The sequence below is a fragment of the Ranitomeya imitator genome, chromosome 2, assembly GCF_032444005.1.
Source record: "Ranitomeya imitator isolate aRanImi1 chromosome 2, aRanImi1.pri, whole genome shotgun sequence".
In the NCBI taxonomy this organism is placed as follows: Eukaryota; Metazoa; Chordata; class Amphibia; order Anura; family Dendrobatidae; genus Ranitomeya; species Ranitomeya imitator.
The window spans coordinates 371,912,945-371,933,812 of NC_091283.1; the positions used below are offsets into that span (position 1 = coordinate 371,912,945).

At 46.5% G+C, this 20,868-nt stretch overlaps 1 protein-coding gene across 1 annotated transcript in view; it reads right to left on the reverse strand.

Moving 5' to 3' along the window:
* Positions 1-514: 514 nt before the first annotated feature.
* The window catches only part of LOC138666603 (gastrula zinc finger protein XlCGF26.1-like), a 46,549-nt gene continuing 26,195 nt past the window's right edge, over positions 515-20,868 (reverse strand). Inside the window, exons 2-5 of the mRNA XM_069754800.1 lie at positions 20,489-20,612; positions 20,317-20,405; positions 19,205-19,295; positions 515-2,636 (exon numbers count right to left, since the gene is read on the reverse strand). Coding sequence (XP_069610901.1) covers positions 1,357-2,636; positions 19,205-19,295; positions 20,317-20,405; positions 20,489-20,612 — 1,584 coding nt within the window. The 3' untranslated portion in view covers positions 515-1,356. The remainder of the gene's footprint in view (positions 2,637-19,204; positions 19,296-20,316; positions 20,406-20,488; positions 20,613-20,868) is intronic.

The window sequence follows — 20,868 nt, forward strand, 5'->3', positions numbered from 1 at the left end:
TCAATAGTGACCGGTGATTGGCTGAAGAGTTCACAATAATGTCACACGAGCCCCAGGGAAACCCAGGGCCAGAATCACTGGAGCAGCGCCGGTCCAGTAGGTGAGTATATGGTGTTTATATTTTACAAGGGGGAATATAGTATTTAAGAAAGGGTTGTCCGAGAAGTAGACAACCCCATAAACATCTAAATAAGGCTGGGTTCACATTACTTTTTAAACGTCCGTTAGATGTCCGTTAATGCTGCCCTTAAGCTCTATTTCGGGCGCATCGCTAGCGCATGCCCAAAATGGGCATGCGCTAGCGATGTGCCATCACTGAGCGACGGACCCTGAGACGCGGGCTGCAGCGTTTCCAGGTCCGTCACCACTAGCGTAGATAGAGCATCTGCTAGCTCTATCTGCACTAGCAATATGATATGTTGGCACTTGCGTTAACGCAGCCCGTTTAATGCATATGTTGAACGGGCTGCTTTAACACAATGTGAACCTAGCCTAATAGAAAATCCCCGCATGTAAGCAGATATGAAACATTTATTATGTAATGGTAACAACAAAATTTGAGATTCTTTTATACATATTAATAGAATATACATGGTTGATGCATTGGCATGATAAATATGTTCTAATGCTTTTTGGATAAAAAAAATATTGCAAATTGCATACATTACTAGTTCAACTGAGCAGATTGCATCTTGGAAACTTGGCCCATGGTCCTGATCAGTGGTTTCTGGGGTGCACAGGAGCTGCCTTACTGATAGAGATCCCAAGCTTGACTTATGATTAGTTGGACTGGACCTCTGCACCGGACAGACGAAGTCATGCCAACCCTGTAAACTTAAGAAATTCACTTAGCTCTTGTCCATGACCAGAAAGATCTAACCTGGATTATAGGCCTAGGTTGCGTGAAGCAATCTACCCATCTGTAGTTATTAGTCATAATTCAGTTCTCCGAATTGCTTTCCCTTTCTAGTTTATCACATGGATATTTACTTTGACTGTATTTGTACAATTTTTTAAACTATTTGTCCAAAAAAAATGAAGCAAAAAGTTAACAACTATTTCTCTGGGGAGTTCTTCTATTATATTTATTGTGGGTAAAAAATTTTCAAAATTCTGAAAACTGAATATGGCTTCTTTTCTCTGTGTTTTTGTATGGGCAACAAGAACATTGGTTAAAATTATTTCCACTTTCTGAACTCTTTTTGTTATTTTCCAAATTTCGAACATAAAAATAGCTTCTCCACAATTCTTTATTGTTCGATATATATATTTTTTTAAATGTATGTGTAAAAATGATTTATAAATACAAACCTGCCTTGACCCCTTATCTGATGTCGGGCAAGATTTGTCTTAATGCTATAATATTTTCTTTTTTATACTAAAAATCTTCTCAGTGTGACTTCTCTGATGTTTAAGAAGATCTGATTTCCTAATAAAACAATTACCACATTCTGGACAGGAATATGGCTTCACCCCTGTGTGTATTCTCTGATGTTCAAAAAGAGTGGATTTAATGCGAAAACATTTCCCACATTCTGAACATAAATATGGCTTCTCCCCAGTGTGAGTTCTATGATGTACAACAAGAGCGTATTTAAAACTAAAACATTTTCCACATTCAGAACATGAATATGGTTTCTCCCCAGTGTGGCTTCTTTCATGACTAACAAGATATGATTTATTATTAAAACATTTTCCACATTCTGAACAAGAGTATGGCTTCTCCCCAGTGTGAATTTTCTTATGTCTTTCAAGATAGGATTTATGGTTAAAACATTTTCCACAATCTGAACATGAAAATGGTTTCAACCCATTGTGAATGCTCAGATGTCTAACAAAATGCGATTTGTGGCCAAAACATTTACCACATTCGGAACATGAAAATTTTTTCTCCCTTGTGTGAATTCTCTGATGCTTAACAAAAAAAGATTGAGCGCTAAAACGTTTCCCACATTCTGAACATGAAAATGGTTTCTCCCCTGTGTGAATTTTCTGATGTGTAATTAGACTGTATTTTTCCTTAAAACATTTTCCACACTCTAAACAAGAAAATGCTTTTGCCGCTATGTGACTCCTTCGGTGTCTAACAAGATCTGATTTCTGGTAGAAACATTTTAGACATTGTGAACATGAAAATGGCTTCTCTCCTGTGTGACTTTTCTGATGTCTGACAAGATCTGATTTACGTTTATAACATTTACCACATTCTGAACATGAAAATGGCTTCAGCACTCCATAAATTCTCTGACACGTAACAAGATTTAGTTTACTGGTATAACGTTTCCCACATTTCGAATATGAAACTGACTTCTCCCCTGTATGAATATTCTCAGTTTTAACAAGATTTGATTTGACGCTGTAATGTTTGCCACAATCTAAAAAAGAATATGTTTTTTTCTCTATATAAGTTTTTTGGTGATCATAACCCATTTTGGGATTCTTACATTGCTTAAAAGTCTGTGAAGAATCATAAGGTAGGACATGTTTTACAGGACCAGATAAATCTTTGCTGTGAAGTGTGCATGGTATATTTTGTACAATTGCTTTCTCTTCATTTGTATCTTGTATGATACCACAATCATCACCTTTACAATCTGAAGACATTCCATTTCCTCCTGATTTTCTGGTACAGTCATCTGCCAAAATATAACTGATTTTATTATACTAGAAAAGTTCAATAGAAATTGCAAGGTATGTAGTAAAATTCAATTAGTAACGGGCTATTTTGGAAGTGATCAAAATCTAAGAGGAGACCTCAGAGTAAGACCAGCAGACTGACCTGCAATTTTTCACTTCTATGTCAGAGTCTATGTTTATAACCAACATTTTATAGTGAAAAATTTGGTAGAGAATCATAAAGGGACCTGTGACGTACTGCTTTAGGTGGTGTCCATCTCACAAAATCCCTGACAACTGCATAGACTTTAGCACAGAGCAGGGTAGACAGGAGAAGTCTGGTAATGTAATTAGAAACCATGACTTTGATGCATGAGCAGAGTGAAATTGGCACCCAGGTTTCTCATGCAAAATTTTAGCTCTAGTTCTTCCCCACCAAAATACACACACATAACGTCACTCTGACACCACTGACTACAACCAGTCTGTAACAGAGTCTCACGTATCAAATAGTTTATTCGTAGAAATATCAGATTGTGTGGCTTGCAAATGTTGTGACAATGATCAAAAACACAGAGACTCCAATTCATCAAAGGGCTTATGCCAGAATTCTGGAATAAATGGTTTTGAAAAGTTACAAAAATTGTTGGGACTTTTGGCATTTTCATTTCACTTACAACAAGCTACGCCAAAGTGGGTCGAATGGGGGCTTGACATGACAGCTCATCTAATGCATGACTAGCTCTGGGGTTCCTCAAGCCGAAATTTTACTCCAGTTTCTGACTGGAGTAATATTTGCGTTGAGACACACAGAGGCAAGTGTCTCTTAAAGACATCAACATGCTCCCTCTTCAAGACTGGATTGAATATTGACAAATCATGGTCTGAGTGCATCTGAAAATAAATTAAAGTTTAAGTTTTTGATGAAAATATACCATTGGTATGGCTAGGGAGATTTAATTTATCCCTATGATGTGCAAGCTTTGTTAGATTAAAGTGGACCAGCCTGGAGCGGAGATAACTGGATCGATGCGTTTTACCCCCGCACTATAAAATCTCTATATCAGAAACAGCCTATGACAAATGGCAAAAAAAGCATAGGAAGAATGCCAAAAAAGTGATCTTAGATCCCACATCACTGCTATGTGCATCATCTTAGTCACCAAATAGTGGCCACAAACTAGTTCTACACACTAAAATGAAGTGTATACAGTACATTCACATGCAGTGACTAACAGGTGCCAAGTTCTCTGTTCTTCTACTTTCCATTTTCATCTCTATCCAGCCCAGACCACCACAAAGCCTTCTTCCAGCTACAAATTCTTTTTTCTCAATAGCCCTTTCAGTATCCCCAAAACAGTAAGAGTGCCCCATTTTGTGGGCTGCAAAAGAGTGCACTAGTGCTTTGTTGGTCGCAAAGTAAAATTGCTCTGACACAGCAATAACTCCCCTATTGTGTCCAATGTCAGGGCTGTGAAATCGGTAAGCCTATGACTCATCAATTTCACTGACTCCGACTCACGACTCTGACTCCACACAGCCCTGCCTCACTACTGAGCATGTACATAAACTGCAGCACAGATTCATCTCCACTATGACTCCACAGCACTGGTCACTACTGAGCATGTACATAAAGTGCAGCACAGATTCATCTCCACTACGACTCCACTGCACTGGTCACTACTGAGCATTTCCATAAAGTGCAGCACAGATTCATCTCCACTACGACTCCACAGCAGCGGTCACTACTGAGCATGTACATAAAGTGCAGCACAGATTCATCTCCACTGCGACTCCACAGCATCGGTCACTACTGAGCATGTACATAAAGTGCAGCACAGAATAATCTCCGCTACGACTCCACAGCACTGGTCACTACTGAGCATGTACATAAAGTGCAGCACAGATTCATCTCCACTACGACTCCAGAGCACTGGTCACTACAGAGCAGCTCAGATTCATCTCCACTATGACTCCACAGCATCGGTCACTACTGAGCATGTACATAAAGTGCAGCTCAGATTCATCCCCACTATGACTCCACAGTACTGGTCACTACTGAGCATGTACATAAAGTGCAGCACAGATTCATCTCCACTACGACTCCATTGCACTGGTCACTACTGAGCATTTCCATAAAGTGCAGCACAGATTCATCTCCACTACGACTCCACAGCATTGGTCACTACTGAGCATGTACATAAAGTGCAGCTCAGATTCATCCCCACTACGACTCCACAGTACTGGTCACTACTGAGCATGTACATAAAGTGCAGCACAGATTCATCTCCACTACGACTCCACTGCACTGGTCACTACTGAGCATTTCCATAAAGTGCAGCACAGATTCATCTCCACTACGACTCCACAGCACCGGTCACTACTGAGCATGTACATAAAGTGCAGCACAGATTCATCTCCACTACGACTCCACAGCACTGGTCACTACTGAGCATGTACATAAAGTGCAGCACAGATTCATCTCCACTACGACTCCACTGCACTGGTCACTACTGAGCATTTCCATAAAGTGCAGCACAGATTCATCTCCACTACGACTCCACAGCAGCGGTCACTACTGAGCATGTACATAAAGTGCAGCACAGATTCATCTCCACTACGACTCCACTGCACTGGTCACTACTGAGCATTTCCATAAAGTGCAGCACAGATTCATCTCCACTACGACTCCACAGCACCGGTCACTACTGAGCATGTACATAAAGTGCAGCACAGATTCATCTCCACTACGACTCCACAGCACTGGTCGCTACTGAGCATGCACATAAAGTGCAGCACAGATTCATCTCCACAGCAAGGGCCACTACTGAGCATGTACATAGAGTGCAGCACAGATTCATCATCACTATGACTCCACAGCACTGGTCACTATTGAGCATGTGCATAAAGTTCAGCACAGAATCATCTCCACTATGACTCCACAGCACTGCCTCACTACTGAGCATGTGCATAAAGTGAAGCACAGATTCATCTCAACGAAAAGCCGAGATTCTTAGATCAGGAACAGAACAGACATTTATAGGACATTTCATAACTTTCAAAATTCTTATGAAAACATTGACAGCCCATCCTGCATCATACTACTGTACACAATTTATTATGCAGTTGTGGGCAAAAGTATTGACACCCCTGCAATTCTGTCAGATAATACTCAGTTTCTTTCTGAAAATGAGTGCAATCACAAATTCTTTGGTATCATTATCTTCATTTAATTTGTCTTAAATGAAAAAAACATAAAAGAGAATGAAGCAAAAAGCAAAACATTGATCATTTCACACAAAACTCCAAAAATGGGCCAGACAAAAGTACTGGCACCCTCAGACCCTCAGCCTAATACTTGGTTGCACAACCTTTAGCCAAAATAACTGCGATCAACCGCTTCCGGTAACCATCAATGAGTTTCTTACAATGCTCTGCTGGAATTTTAGACCATTCTTCTTTGGCAAACTGCTCCAGGTCCCTGATATTTGAAGGGTGCCTTCTCCAAACTGCCATTTTTAGATCTCTCCACAGGTGTTCTATGGGATTCAGGTCTGGATTCATTGCTGGCCACCTTAGAAGTTTCCAGTGCTTTCTCTCAAACCATTTTCTAGTGCTTTTTGAAGTGGGTCATTGTCCTGCTGGAAGACCCATGACCTCTGAGGGAGACCCAGCTTTCTCACACTAGGCCCTACATTATGCTGCAAAATTTGTTGGTAGTCTTCAGACTTCATAATGCCATGCACACGGTCAAGCAGTCCAGTGCCAGAGGCAGCAGAGCAACCCCAAAACATCAGGGAACCTCCGCCATGTTTGACTGTAGTGACTGTGTTCTTTTCTTTGAATGCCTCTTTTTTCTCCTGTAAACTCTATGCTGATGCCTTTGCCCCAAAAACTCTACTTTTGTCTCATCTGACCAGAGAACATTCTTCCAAAACGTTTTAGGCTTTCTCAGGTAAGTTTTGGCAAACTCCAGCCTGGCTTTATGTTTCGGGGTAAGAAGTGGGGTCTTCCTGGGTCTCCTACCATACAGTCCCTTTTCATTCAGACGCTGACGGATAGTACGGGTTGACACTGTTGTACCCTCAGGCTCCAGGGCAGCTTGAACTTGTTTGGATGTTAGTCGAGGTTCTTTATCCACCATCTGCACAATTTTGCGTTGAAATCTCTTGTCAATTTTTCTTTTCCGTCCACATCTAGGGAGGTTAGCCACAGTGCCATGGGCTTTAAACTTCTTGATGACACTGCACACGGTAGACACAGGAGCATTCAGGTCTTTGGAGATGGACTTGTAGCCTTGAGATTGCTCATGCTTCCTCACAATTTGGTTTCTCAAGTCCTCAGACAGTTCTTTGGTCTTCTTTCTCTTCTCCATGCTCAATGTGGTACACACCAGGACACAAGACAGAGGTTAAGTCAACTTTAATCCATGTCAACTGGCTGCAAGTGTGATTTATTTATTGCCAACACCTGTTAGGTGCCACAGGTAAGTTACAGGTGCTGTTAATTACACAAAATAGAGAAGCATCACATGATTATTCTAACAGTGCCAATACTTTTGTCCACCCCCTTTTTTATGTTTGGTGTGGAATTATATCCAATTTGGCTTTTGGACAATTCTTTTTGTATTTTTTCATTGAAGACAAATTAAATCAAGATAATAATACCAAAGAATTTGTGATTGCAATCATTTTCAGGAAGAAACTGAGTATTATCTGACAGAACTGCAGGGGTGTCAATACTTTTGGCCACAACTGTATATTTTAGTAGTCGGAGTCGGTCCAGTTTATACAGACTGCGACTCCACAAGTCAAAATCCACAGCCCTGGTGTCCATCACCAAATAATAATGCTGCCTTTGAGCTCCCCAAAAACAGTTCTCTTCTTTTTGCCCCCGAAATTAATAATACCGCCTATGGAGACAAACTGTGGTGCCCTGTGCTGCATCTGTGAGGCAGCCCCCATATCCTGACCCTTTTTTTGTCTCCTCCTCCACTCTGCAGCTTCAGATGTCCATAATTTGCTACACTCCGTTTTATGTGAGGTGGCAGTAAAGCAGCATGAGAGCTCTAACTCATAGTGCAATTTCACTTTTAGGAAAGAATTCCACTGCACTTTGTTGAGGTTTTTCATGCCTGAGCTAGAAGTTGAACCAAGCAGGAGGGATATTTACGAGTCCTCATTAATATATCCCATTACTTTTAAACTTCACTTTGACCCCAAAAAGTGCATCAAAAACTACTGCAAAGCCGGACCTGCGTTGGTGCTGTTTGCTGTGCTGTATGCTGGGTTATTGCATCCTTTCTGCCTGCTTCCCTCCCTGCTCTTTACATTTTCCTTTTCTTGTCTGAACTTTTTTAAAGGTGTTGTACACTACTAGGACAACCCCTTCTTAAACTAAATGCTTGGACCCAATAAAATAAAGCCGATACTCAGCTCCCGTGCCAGTGCCGTCACCACGGTGTTGGCAGTCGCGGTCCCAGTGGATGTGATGGAATGACACGTGATGCCCGATGCCCAATCAGCGCTGGCATCAGGGCCGGCGTCAGCACCCGGCGCACCTGGGCAAATGCCGGGGCCCTGGGAAGAGAGGGGGGCCCACTCACGCTGTCATAGATACAGCTGGGAGAGCAGAGCAGGAGAACATGCTCTCCCCACCCACAAAGTCACTGCTGGCTGCGTTCTCTTAACCCCTATGTGCCAGCAATGACACAAGCATCTTCTCCCTCAGTCAGTGCAGCCAGGCAGGCACACATAGGGGTTAAGAGAAGGCAGCCAGTGTGACACTGTTTGTGGGCGGAGAGAGCAAGTTCTCCTGCTCTGCTCTGGCCCCTGGCTGGCTGCAGTGCTGAGCTGAACTTATCAGGCAGATTCTGGAGGAGCTCCTACCAGTGCCTGAGTGAGTGCAAAGGTATCCAGCAGTGATTGCAGTTGGTCTTATGGCTCAGTCTGCTGCTGTCTGTCTCCGCTGCCTAAAAATGTGGGTGATGTCTGGAGGAGCAGCTGGTGGGGTGCAGCCTGCAACCTGCAGCTGCCCAGCTCACCCAGAACCCCAGAATACATGCATGCCACACCGAACCTGCACCAGTGGGGTAGGAAGAAGCTTAACCCCTTCCCATCTGTATGAAGGTTATTACTAAACCTTAAAGATAACAATCCGACCCGCATAAATGGGGTTAACCAAATGCCAGGAGGAAGGGGAGCTGCTGCCATGGATAAAACTGAGCTGTGGGCTGTAGGTTGGGGCCCCGTGGCCCCATGCTGGTGACTGGAGGGACTCTGCCCAGTGCTGGCATGTGGGTGATTTCTGCTCCGGAGTCTCAGCTTCTCTCCTCCAGGTCACACAGTGCAGTCACAGCAACATTGGTTGTCTCTGTCCAGGTCCCAGCAGCTGCCACTGCTCCCACCAAGGACATGGCATCACTTAACCCTTCCCCTGCTGCCACCGGCAACAAATCCACATTATTCCTTGATTAAATCAGGTTCCAACCCAATAGAGGAGCAGACATTTCCTGCTGCCATTAGGGTCCGGGAGGGGGTGACCTGTGACATTGACTGCCCTGATACTCTGTAGTGGGGGTGACAAGTGTAACATGGGGTAACGATGAAGGAGAAATGCACAGGATAATAGTGAGCGCGACAGAGGGCAGTGTATGGTATGGAGCAGTCAGGGGGTGGGCTGCAGGATCCCCCCATACTGTACATGACTGCTCGAGACAGGGAGGCGTTTAATGAGCTTTTAATGACGGGGCACTAATTGGGTCATTAGGGTTTGTGGAAAGGATTCAGCATCAGGTCCCTCATTAATGCCCGAGCCGCCTGTTACTTTGTAGCACAGATCTGTTAGGGCCACAAAACCAAACAACGTTGTTTATGTAGAAAAGTCTTTGTTTCATAGAAAAACTCAAAACAGAAAAGATTTTCTGATACAACAACGCCCTGCTCACGACACTGCACTGCATCTCTCCTGTATATATACACTGCACAGCACCTCTCCCCCTTTATATATATACTGCCCAGTACCGCTCCTCCTGTATATATATACTGCACAGCACCTCTCCCCCTGTATATATACACTGCACAGCACCTTTCCTCCTGTATATGTACACTGCACAGCACCTCTCCTGTATATATACACTGCACCTTTCCTCCTGTCCTATATATACACTGCCCAGCACCTTTCCTCCTGTATGTATACACTGCACAGCACCTCTCCTGTATATATACACTGCACAGTACAACTCCTTCTGTCCTGTATATATACACTGCAGAATTTACAATAGCTGTCACTCATGTAAGAAGTATAATCTGGCATTGTACTATACATTTCTCTGCCGTATCTGTGCATCATAAATTGGGGTATGTGTTAAAGGGGGGGGGGGGCCCACTGAGACTCTTTCGCCCGGGGCCCTCGAAAACCTGGAGCCGGCCCTGGCTGGCATCACTGTCTCCACCATCGAACAAACTGAACAAGAAGAAGTCCGGGCAGCAGCTGATCCCCGACTTCCTTTTCATGTTCAGCTTGTCCAAAGGCGGAGACAGTGACGCCAGCACTGACTGGGCGCCGGGCATCACGTGTCACAACACCGCATCACAGCCCAGGGGAGACAAAGTGCCGACAGCGCTGGAATGGTGTCGTTATGGGAGGTGAGTATAGGCTTTATTATTTTACATTTAGTTTGAGAAGGGGTTGTCCTGGTAGTGGACAATCCCTTTAAAGGCTTCCTCTTGTTCTGTTTATGGTTGAAAACTTCATAACTGGAAATGTTATTTCTGCCTACTTCTTCTATGTAGGACATTTACCTCTCTATTTTATGTTGGTCCTGCGCGGCCAAACTGTTAATAATGTAATACTTTCTCATTGCTGCTTTCTTATTTGTTAAAATTGACCTTTAACCCCTTCAAGACCCAGCCTATTTTGACCTTAAAGACCTTGCCATTTTTTGCAATTCTGACCAGTGTCCCTTTATGAGGTAATAACTCGGGAACGCTTCAACGGATCCTAGCGATTCTGAGATTGTTTTCTCGTGACATATTGGGCTTCATGTTAGTGGTAAATTTAGGTCGATAATTTTTGCGTTTATGTGTGAAAAGATTGGAAATTTGGCGAAAATTTTGAAAATTTCGCAATTTTCAAATTTTGAATTTTTATTCTGATAAACCAGAGAGATATGTGACACAAAATAGTTAATAAATAACATTTCCCACATATCTACTTTACATCAGCACAATTTTGGAAAAAAAAAAAATTTTTTCTAGGAAGTTATAAGGGTTAAAAGTTGATCAGCGATTTCTCATTTTTACAACAAAATTTACAAAACCATTTTTTTTAAGGACCACCTCACATTTGAAGCCAGTTTGAGGGGTCTATATGGCTGAATATACCCAAAAGTGACACCATTCTAAAAACTGCACCCCTCAAGGTGCTCAAAACCACATTCACGAAGTTTATTAACCCTTCAGGTGTTTCACAGCAGCAGAAGCAACATAGAAGGAAAAAATGAACATTTCACTTTTTAGTCACAAAAATGATCTTTTAGCAACATTTTTTTTATTTTCCCAAGGGTAAAAGGAGAAACTGGACCACAAAACTTGTTGTCCAATTTGTCCTGAGTACGCTGATACCCCATATATGGGGGGGAACCACTGTTTGGGCGCATGGCAGGGCTCGGAAGGGAAGGAGCGCTATTTGACTTTTTGAATGACAAAATTAGCTCCAATCTTTAGTGGACACCATGTCGCGTCTGGAGAGCCTCTGTGTGCCTAAACATTGGAGCACCCCCACAAGTGACCCCATTTTGGAAACTAGACACCCCAAGGAACTTATCTAGATGCATAGTGAGCATTTTGTACCCCCAGGTGCTTCACAAATTGATCCGTAAAAATGAAAAAGTACTTTTTTTTCACAAAAATTTTCTTTTAGCCTCAATTTTTTTCATTTTCACATGGGCAACAGGATAAAGTGGATCCTAAAATGTGTTGAGCAATTTCTCCTGAGTACACTGATACCTCATATGTGGGGGTAAACCACTGTTTGGGCGCACGGCAGAGCTCAGAAGGGAAGAAGCACCATTTGACTTTTTGAATGAAAAATTAGCTCCAATCTTTAGTGGACACCATGTCGCGTTTGGAGAGCCTCTGTGTGCCTAAACATTGGAGCACCCCCACAAGTGACCCCATTTTGGAAACTAGACCCCCCAAGGAACTTATCTAGATGCATAGTGAGCATTTTGTACCCCCAGGTGCTTCACAAATTGATCCGTAAAAATGAAAAAGTACTTTTTTTTCACAAAAATTTTCTTTTAGCCTCAATTCTTTTCATTTTCACATGGGCAACAGGATAAAGTGGATCCTAAAATGTGTTGAGCAATTTCTCCTGAGTACACCGATACCTCATATGTGGGGGTAAACCACTGTTTGGGCGCACGGCAGAGCTCAGAAGGGAAGGAGCACCATTTGACTTTTTGAATGAAAAATTAGCTCCAATCTTTAGTGTACACCATGTCGCGTTTGGAGAGCCTCTGTGTGCCTAAACATTGGAGCACCCCCACAAGTGACCCCATTTTGGAAACTAGACCCCCCAAGGAACTTATTTAGATGCATAGTGAGCATTTTGTACCCCCAGGTGCTTCACAAATTGATCCGTAAAAATGAAAAAGTACTTTTTTTTCACAAAAATTTTCTTTTAGCCTCAATTTTTTTCATTTTCACATGGGCAACAGGATAAAGTGGATCCTAAAATGTGTTGAGCAATTTCTCCTGAGTACACTGATACCTCATATGTGGGGGTAAACCACTGTTTGGGCGCACGGCAGAGCTCAGAAGGGAAGAAGCACCATTTGACTTTTTGAATGAAAAATTGGCTCCAATCTTTAGTGTACACCATGTCGCGTTTGGAGAGCCTCTGTGTGCCTAAACATTGGAGCACCCCCACAAGTGACCCCATTTTGGAAACTAGACCCCCCAAGGAACTTATTTAGATGCATAGTGAGCATTTTGTACCCCCAGGTGCTTCACAAATTGATCCGTAAAAATGAAAAAGTACTTTTTTTTCACAAAAATTTTCTTTTAGCCTCAATTTTTTTCATTTTCACATGGGCAACAGGATAAAGTGGATCCTAAAATGTGTTGAGCAATTTCTCCTGAGTACACTGATACCTCATATGTGGGGGTAAACCACTGTTTGGGCGCACGGCAGAGCTCAGAAGGGAAGGAGCACCATTTGACTTTTTGAATGAAAAATTAGCTCCAATCTTTAGTGTACACCATGTCGCGTTTGGAGAGCCTCTGTGTGCCTAAACATTGGAGCACCCCCACAAGTGACCCCATTTTGGAAACTAGACCCCCCAAGGAACTTATCTAGATGCATAGTGAGCATTTTGTACCCCCAGGTGCTTCACAAATTGATCCGTAAAAATGAAAAAGTACTTTTTTTTCACAAAAATTTTCTTTTAGCCTCAATTTTTTTCATTTTCACATGGGCAACAGGATAAAGTGGATCCTAAAATGTGTTGAGCAATTTCTCCTGAGTACACTGATACCTCATATGTGGGGGTAAACCACTGTTTGGGCGCACAGCAGAGCTCAGAAGGGAAGGAGCGCCATTTGACTTTTTGACATACATAGTGTACATCAGGTTGGTGTGTGTGTGTTGTAGTGTACGTCAGGTTGGTGTGTGTGGTGTATACTGCACCACACACACCAACCTGATGTACACCACACCACACCACACACCAACCTGACATACACTACAACACACACACCAACCTGACGTAGGGTCAGGTTGGCGAGTGTGGAGTAGTGTACATCAGGGTGGTGTGTAGTGTACGTCAGGTTGGTGTGTGTGTGTTGGATACTACACCACACGCACCAACCTGACGTACACTACACCACGCACTAACCTGACATACATTACAACACACACACCAACCTGACGTAGGGTTAGGTTGGCGAGTGTGGAGTAGTGTACATCAGGTTGGTGTGTAGTGTACGTCGTGTACATCAGGATGTGTAGTGTACGTCAGGTTGGTGTGTGTGTGGTGTAGTATACACCACACACACACCAACCTGACGTACACCACACCATACACCAACCGGACATACACTACAACACACACACCAACCTGACGTAGGGTCAGGTTGGCGAGTGTGGAGTAGTGTACATCAGGTTGGTGGGTAGTGTACATGTGGTGTAGTGTATGTCTGGTTGGTTGGTGTGTGTGTGGTGTATACTACACCACACACACCAACCTGACGTACACCACACCACACACCAACCTGACATACATTACAACACACACACCAACCTGACGTAGGGTCAGGTTGGCGAGTGTGGAGTAGTGCACATCAAGTTGGTGGGTACTGTACATGTGGTGTAGTGTACGTCCGGTTGGTGTGTGTGTGTGGTGTATATTACACCACACACCAACCTGACGTACACCACACCACACACCAACCTGACATACACTACACCACACATACCAACCTGACGTAGGGTCAGGTTGGTGTGTGTGGTGTAGTGTATGTCAGGTTGGTGTGTGGTGTAGTGTACGTCAGGTTGGTGTGTGTGGTGTATACTGCACCACACACACCAACCTGATGTACACCACACCACACCACACACCAACCTGACATACACTACAACACACACACCAACCTGACGTAGGGTCAGGTTGGCGAGTGTGGAGTAGTGTACATCAGGGTGGTGTGTAGTGTACGTCAGGTTGGTGTGTGTGTGTTGGATACTACACCACACGCACCAACCTGACGTACACTACACCACGCACTAACCTGACATACATTACAACACACACACCAACCTGACGTAGGGTTAGGTTGGCGAGTGTGGAGTAGTGTACATCAGGTTGGTGTGTAGTGTACGTCGTGTACATCAGGATGTGTAGTGTACGTCAGGTTGGTGTGTGTGTGGTGTAGTATACACCACACACACACCAACCTGACGTACACCACACCATACACCAACCGGACATACACTACAACACACACACCAACCTGACGTAGGGTCAGGTTGGCGAGTGTGGAGTAGTGTACATCAGGTTGGTGGGTAGTGTACATGTGGTGTAGTGTATGTCTGGTTGGTTGGTGTGTGTGTGGTGTATACTACACCACACACACCAACCTGACGTACACCACACCACACACCAACCTGACATACATTACAACACACACACCAACCTGACGTAGGGTCAGGTTGGCGAGTGTGGAGTAGTGCACATCAAGTTGGTGGGTACTGTACATGTGGTGTAGTGTACGTCCGGTTGGTGTGTGTGTGTGGTGTATATTACACCACACACCAACCTGACGTACACCACACCACACACCAACCTGACATACACTACACCACACATACCAACCTGACGTAGGGTCAGGTTGGTGTGTGTGGTGTAGTGTATGTCAGGTTGGTGTGTGGTGTAGTGTACGTCAGGTTGGTGTGTGTGGTGTATTGTGTATATCAGCCTGGTGTGGGTGAGTGCTGTAGTCGAATATCAGGATGTGGCTAGTCCACGGACGTGTGATGAATTCTGAAGCATTCATCCAAACACAGTCCAGGTTTGTCGGGACACGTTTCACATTGGAAACGAGTTTCCTTTCTTATCCCCCTTTTATAACATACCCGGCACCTTTTTCTTTTTTGCCCCTCACCGGGAAAATGTTGCCCTGGTACCATACGGGATCCTTGAGTTCCAGCAGTGCTGAGGCCCGCTCCTTCCTCGTCTCCAAACATCAGGGCCTTTATCACCGCCTCCTGGAACTGAAGGAAGGTGTTGTTGGTCTGGCCTGCACATCGTGATAGCACGTATGCGTTATACAGTGCCATTTGTACGATGTGCACAGCCAGTTTTTTATACCACACCTTTGTCTTCCGCATGGCACTATAGGGCTGGAGGACTTGATCAGAAAGATCAACTCCCCCCATGTGTTTGTTGTACCCCAGCGCACAGTCCGGTTTGTGGACCTGTGCTGTGGTACCTCGAACGGTGGTGGCCGTGGTGCCGGGACCATGGATTGTTGTCAAGAAAAAGACGTCCCTTTTGTCTTTGAACTTGACCACAAGCATGTTGCCACTACATTGGGCCCGGCTCTCACCCTTTGGGAGAACCTGCTCAATTAGTGACAAAGGGAGACCCCTCTGGTTTCTGCGCACGGTACCGCAAGCAACGGTAGCTCTGGCAGAGAGGGATTGAAAGAGTGGGACGCTTGTATAAAAGTTATCAACGTACAGATGGTAACCTTTATCAAGCAGTGGGTGGACCAAATCCCACACTATTTTCCCACTCACCCCCAGAGCAGGTGGACATTCTGGGGGCTGGATCCTGGTGTCCTTTCCTTGATAAACTCTAAAGCTGAGAGTGTACCCTGAGGTACTCTCGCAGATCTTATAGAGCTTAATCCCGTACCTCGCCCTTTTGCTGGGCAGGTACTGACGGAACTGAAGCCTCCCTTTGAAGTGGATGAGGGATTCATCCACACAAATTTCCCTTTGGGGAATGTACACTTCAGCAAACTTGTTGCTGAAGTGTTCGATGACCGGCCGAATTTTGAACAGTCTATCAAAATTCGGGTCATCGCGGGGAAGGATGTCCGTGTTGTCCCTAAAGTGGAGAAATTTATGAATCGCCTCAAAACGTTTGCGATTCATAACCATGCCAAATACTGGAGTTTGATATAAAATATCAGTACTCCAGTATTGGCGAAGTTCTGGTTTCTTCACAATTCCCATATGAAGGACCAGTCCCCAATATTTCAACATTTCTGCAGAGTTAACGGGACTCCAAGCAGAAAATGATGAAACTGGGTTTTGGGCAAAAAATTGCAGGGCATATAAGTTTGTTTGCTCCACCATGAGACTGACGATTGACTCCGAGAAATAGACTTTGAAAAAGTCTATTTCCCTGAGGTTGGCAGTCTCAAATTGGATTCCTGATTGGGGAATGAAATCAGGAATCCGTGGAGCAAAATTTTCAGGGACGGGGGTCCAGGTGGGGGTACTAGTGCTAGGTTGGGCGTGACTAGCACTAGGTTGGGGGTTACTCACACTTGGTTGTGGGTCTTCTCCCCCGGCCTCCGACTCTCCTCCCCTGGGCTCCGGCTCCCCTCCCCTGGGCTCCGGACGATTTCTCGACCTGCGACATCTTGGGGGTGGCGAGTCGGTGTCACTAGAGGAGGAAGAGTGGGAGGAATACAGAAAAGTGGGGTCCTCTCCCTCACTATCAGCTTCGGAGGCAATAAAAGAATATGCCTCCTCTGCCGAGTACAGCCTTTGTGACTGGGACGAGCGGGACATTGTGTGTGCGTGCGTGTAAAAAAACTAAGCTTTATTAGTGTGCGTGTGTGTATGTGTGAGTGTTTAGTGAAACTTTACTGCAGGAGGGGGCTTTCAGGCGTGGGGGGCTGAGGAGATGCAGGAGCCGGCAGCAGCAGTAAGGGGAGCGATCAGCAGGGCACGGGAGCGATCAGCAGGGCACGGGAGCGATCACGCGGGAGCGATCAGCAGGGCGCGGGAGCGATCACGCGGGAGCGATCAGCAGGGCGCGGGAGCGATCAGCAGGGCACGGGAGCGATCACGCGGGAGCGATCAGCAGGGCGCGGGAGCGATCAGCAGGGCGCGGGAGCGATCACGCGGGAGCGATAAGTGGGGTGCGGGGGAGCTGTCAGGCGAAGGGGCCTGAGGAGACGCAGGAGCCGGCAGCAGCAGCGCGGGGGGGGGGGAGGGGAGGGGGGGTGATCACTGGGGCGGGTGATCACCGGCGGGGGGGGGCAGGAGGTGGCTGTCAGGTGCGGAGGAAATGTGGGGGCAGGGGAGATGTAGGAGCCTGCAGCAGGGAAGGGTGATCACTGGGCAGGGGGGTGATTTCCGGGGCGTGGGAGGGAGTGGCGGTTGGGAGGGGGGATCGGACAGCGGGGGGAGCGGGAGGCAGAGAGGGGGAGTACTGGAAGGCGGACAGGCGGCGATCAGCAGACCGGAAGGAGGACAGGCGACGATCAGCGGGGCACGGGGTAGCTGTCAGGCGAAGGGGCCTGAGGAGATTCAGGAGGCGGCAGCAGCAGTGGGGGGGGTGATCAGGGGGGCAGGGGGTGATCAGAGTGATCACTGGGGCGGGTGATCACGGGGGGGGGGGGGGGGCAGAAGGTGGATGTCAGGGGAGATGTAGGAGCCTGCAGCAAGGAAGGGTGATCACTGGACAGGGGGCTGATTTCTGGGGTGTGGGAGGGAGTGGAGGGGTTAACGGATGGCAGGGGGGGGATCGGACGGTTGGGGGAGCGGGAGGCAGAGGGGGGAGTACCAGAAGGCGGACAGGTGGCGATCAGTGGATGGGAAGGCGGACAGGCGGCAATCAGTGGGGCACGGGGGAGCAGTCAAGCGAAGGGGCCTGAGGTAATGCAGGAGCCAGCAGCAGCAGGGGGGGGGGTGATCAGGGGGGCAGGGGGTGATCAAAGTGATCACTGGGGTGGGTGATCACGGGGGGGGGGGAGGGGGGGTCAGAGGGTGGCTGTCAGGAGCGGGAGGGGGGGGGAGGAGGGGGCAGGGGAGATGTAGTAGCCTGAGTGATTACTGGGCAGGGGGCTGATTTCTGGGGCGTGGGAGGGAGTGCAGGGGTTAACGGATGGCGGGGGGGGGGGGATCGGATGGTGGGGGGAGAGGGAGGCAGAGGGGGGAGTACCGGAAGGCGGCAGCAGCGGCGATCAGGCAGCAGGGGGCGATCTAGCAGCGGCGGCGGCGGCGATCTGGCAGCGGGCAGCGGCGATCTGGCAGCGGGTGGCGGCGATCTGGCAGTGGCGGCGGCGGGTGCGGCACGCAGGGACCTCACTCTCCAGCTTCCACGGAAGGGATGAAGCTGGAGAGTGATGTCAGACATGTTTCACTCCGCCCCTCCACCGCTGATTGGAGTAAAAGCGTCACATGGACGCTTTCTCCAATCAGAGCTGGAGGGGGGTGAAACAGAGGGCACAGGAGCGATCGTGGCCACGGGGGGGCAAAGCCACCCCCCCTGGGGTCAACTAGAGGTCCTCACGTACCTGCGGGTCGGGTGACATTTCATTGACCCCGGTCACCCGACCCGCAGGAACGCGATCAAACCATGACGCATACGCTGCGTCATGGGTCGGAATGGCACCGACTTTCATGACGCAGCGTATGCGTCAAAGGTCGGGAAGGGGTTAATAAAAACAGATTGAACATAAACTAGTACAATTTTAGCAGCTCAAGAAGATTCTGTTACTTCTCTGCATTTAGGCTACGTTCACATTAGCGTTGCGCGCCAGTGCGTCGGCGACGCAACGGCGACGCAACGCACGACGCACCAAAAACGCACGCAAAAACGCTGCGTTTTGCGACGCGTGCGTCGTTTTTTGATGAAAATCGGACGCACGAAAAATGCAACTTGTTGCATTTTCTTGCGTCCGACGCTAGCGTTGAAAACGACGCACGTGTCGGAAAACGCAACAAAAAAAACGCACGCGTCCCCCATGTTAAACATAGGGGCGCGTCGCCGCTGCGTCGCCAACGCAACAGCGACGCACATTAGCGGAACGCTAATGTGAACGTAGCCTTAGTGGTTACTACTCACCTGGGCTATTATCTGTAGGAATCTCCTCTTTACACCGCTCATCACCCCTCACATATGTCTCTGTAGTATTAATATGGGTCAGATCTTCACCCTGAAACAAATATTGTAAAGGTCACAGACAGATGGAGAAGTCTCATCTATGATCAGCTCTAATCCTGCCATCTCCACCGCTCTCATTACACAAGTACAAAACATATAATACTGGTGCATAAAACAAGACTGAAAACAAGACCTTCACAGCCGTCTACACATCATAGGAGAGATCTTATGACACCTTTTCTCCATTTTATAAGATGCACTTTTTTTTCCCTCTAAAAATGTGGAAGAAAATGGGGGTGCATCTTATAATCTGGATGTACCTGCTCTGGCTGTGGTGGGGAGGTGGAGGAGCGGTGTCAGCGGAGCAGTGGATCACAGGAGGCTGGAGTTGGCTAACTCCTGTGCCTGCTGCTAAAGAGAAAAGAATATTCACTGCATTTCACTCCCATGGGCGTGGAATGCAGTGAATATTCATTCCCTTTAGTAGCGGGCACACATGATGGTCCGTCAGCTGCAGGAAGCCAGTGTCTGCGGTTAACTGTGCCCGCTATTAAAGAGCAATGAATATTAACTGCCCTCCACACACATAGTCCCAGCGTGGAGAGCAGTGAGTATTCTGGTAGCTGTCCTCGGCTTGTAACCAGTATATGACATCACTGCCATGCACTGCTTCCAAACATAAATCAGCTGCTGGCATCAGAACAAGACACTGCCAGGATAGTGATGAGGGGGCCATGAATACAGGATAAGAATGATGGGGCCATTCATACCAGGACAGCAATGATGGGACCATGCATACCAGGATAGGGATGATGGGACCATGCATACCAGGATAGGGATGAGAGGGCCATACATACCAAGATAGGGAAAAGGGGGCCATGCATACCAGGGTACGGATGAGGGGGCCATGTATACAGGATAGGGATGAGGGGACTATATATACCAGGAGAGGGGATATTAAGAACAGATTTGACCACATTTTTTTGCTTCATATTTTTTAACAATTTGTTCGTCTAAAACCTAGGTGTATCTTATGGTCCGGTGCGTCTTATGGTCCGGGAAAAAAAATGTACCTGAGGAACATTGACATTTTCTTGTTTACAGTCCCATGGAAGAAGAGGACGGGGACATCTCTCTGGTGTTGTCATCTTACTGGATACAACTGGAGGAAACACATACAGGGACTGAATTCATTCTTTACATACAGATAATTATAGGCCATGTGTATTTAGTACTGTCTATTACCTGGTGGTGTGAAGGGCTGGGGAACCTCCATCATGACGTCCTTGTACAGATCTTTGTGCCCTTCTAAATACTCCCACTCCTCCATGGAGAAATAGACGGCGACATCCTGACACCTTATAGGAACCTGACACATACAGTGATAACGTCAACCCCCCCGATCCCTTCATAGTGTTACTATATAATGTCCCAGCATTCCCAGCAGTGTCACCTCTCCAGTCAAAAGCTCTATCATCTTGTAGGTGAGTTCTAGGATCTTCTGGTCATTGATTTCCTCATGTATCAGGGGGTGAGGTGGAGCCTCCGTGATTGGGCTCAGGGGTCTTCCCCATCCATCAGACAAAGGGTTCTGACAGCGCTCACTAGAGGTCTTCCTCACTACT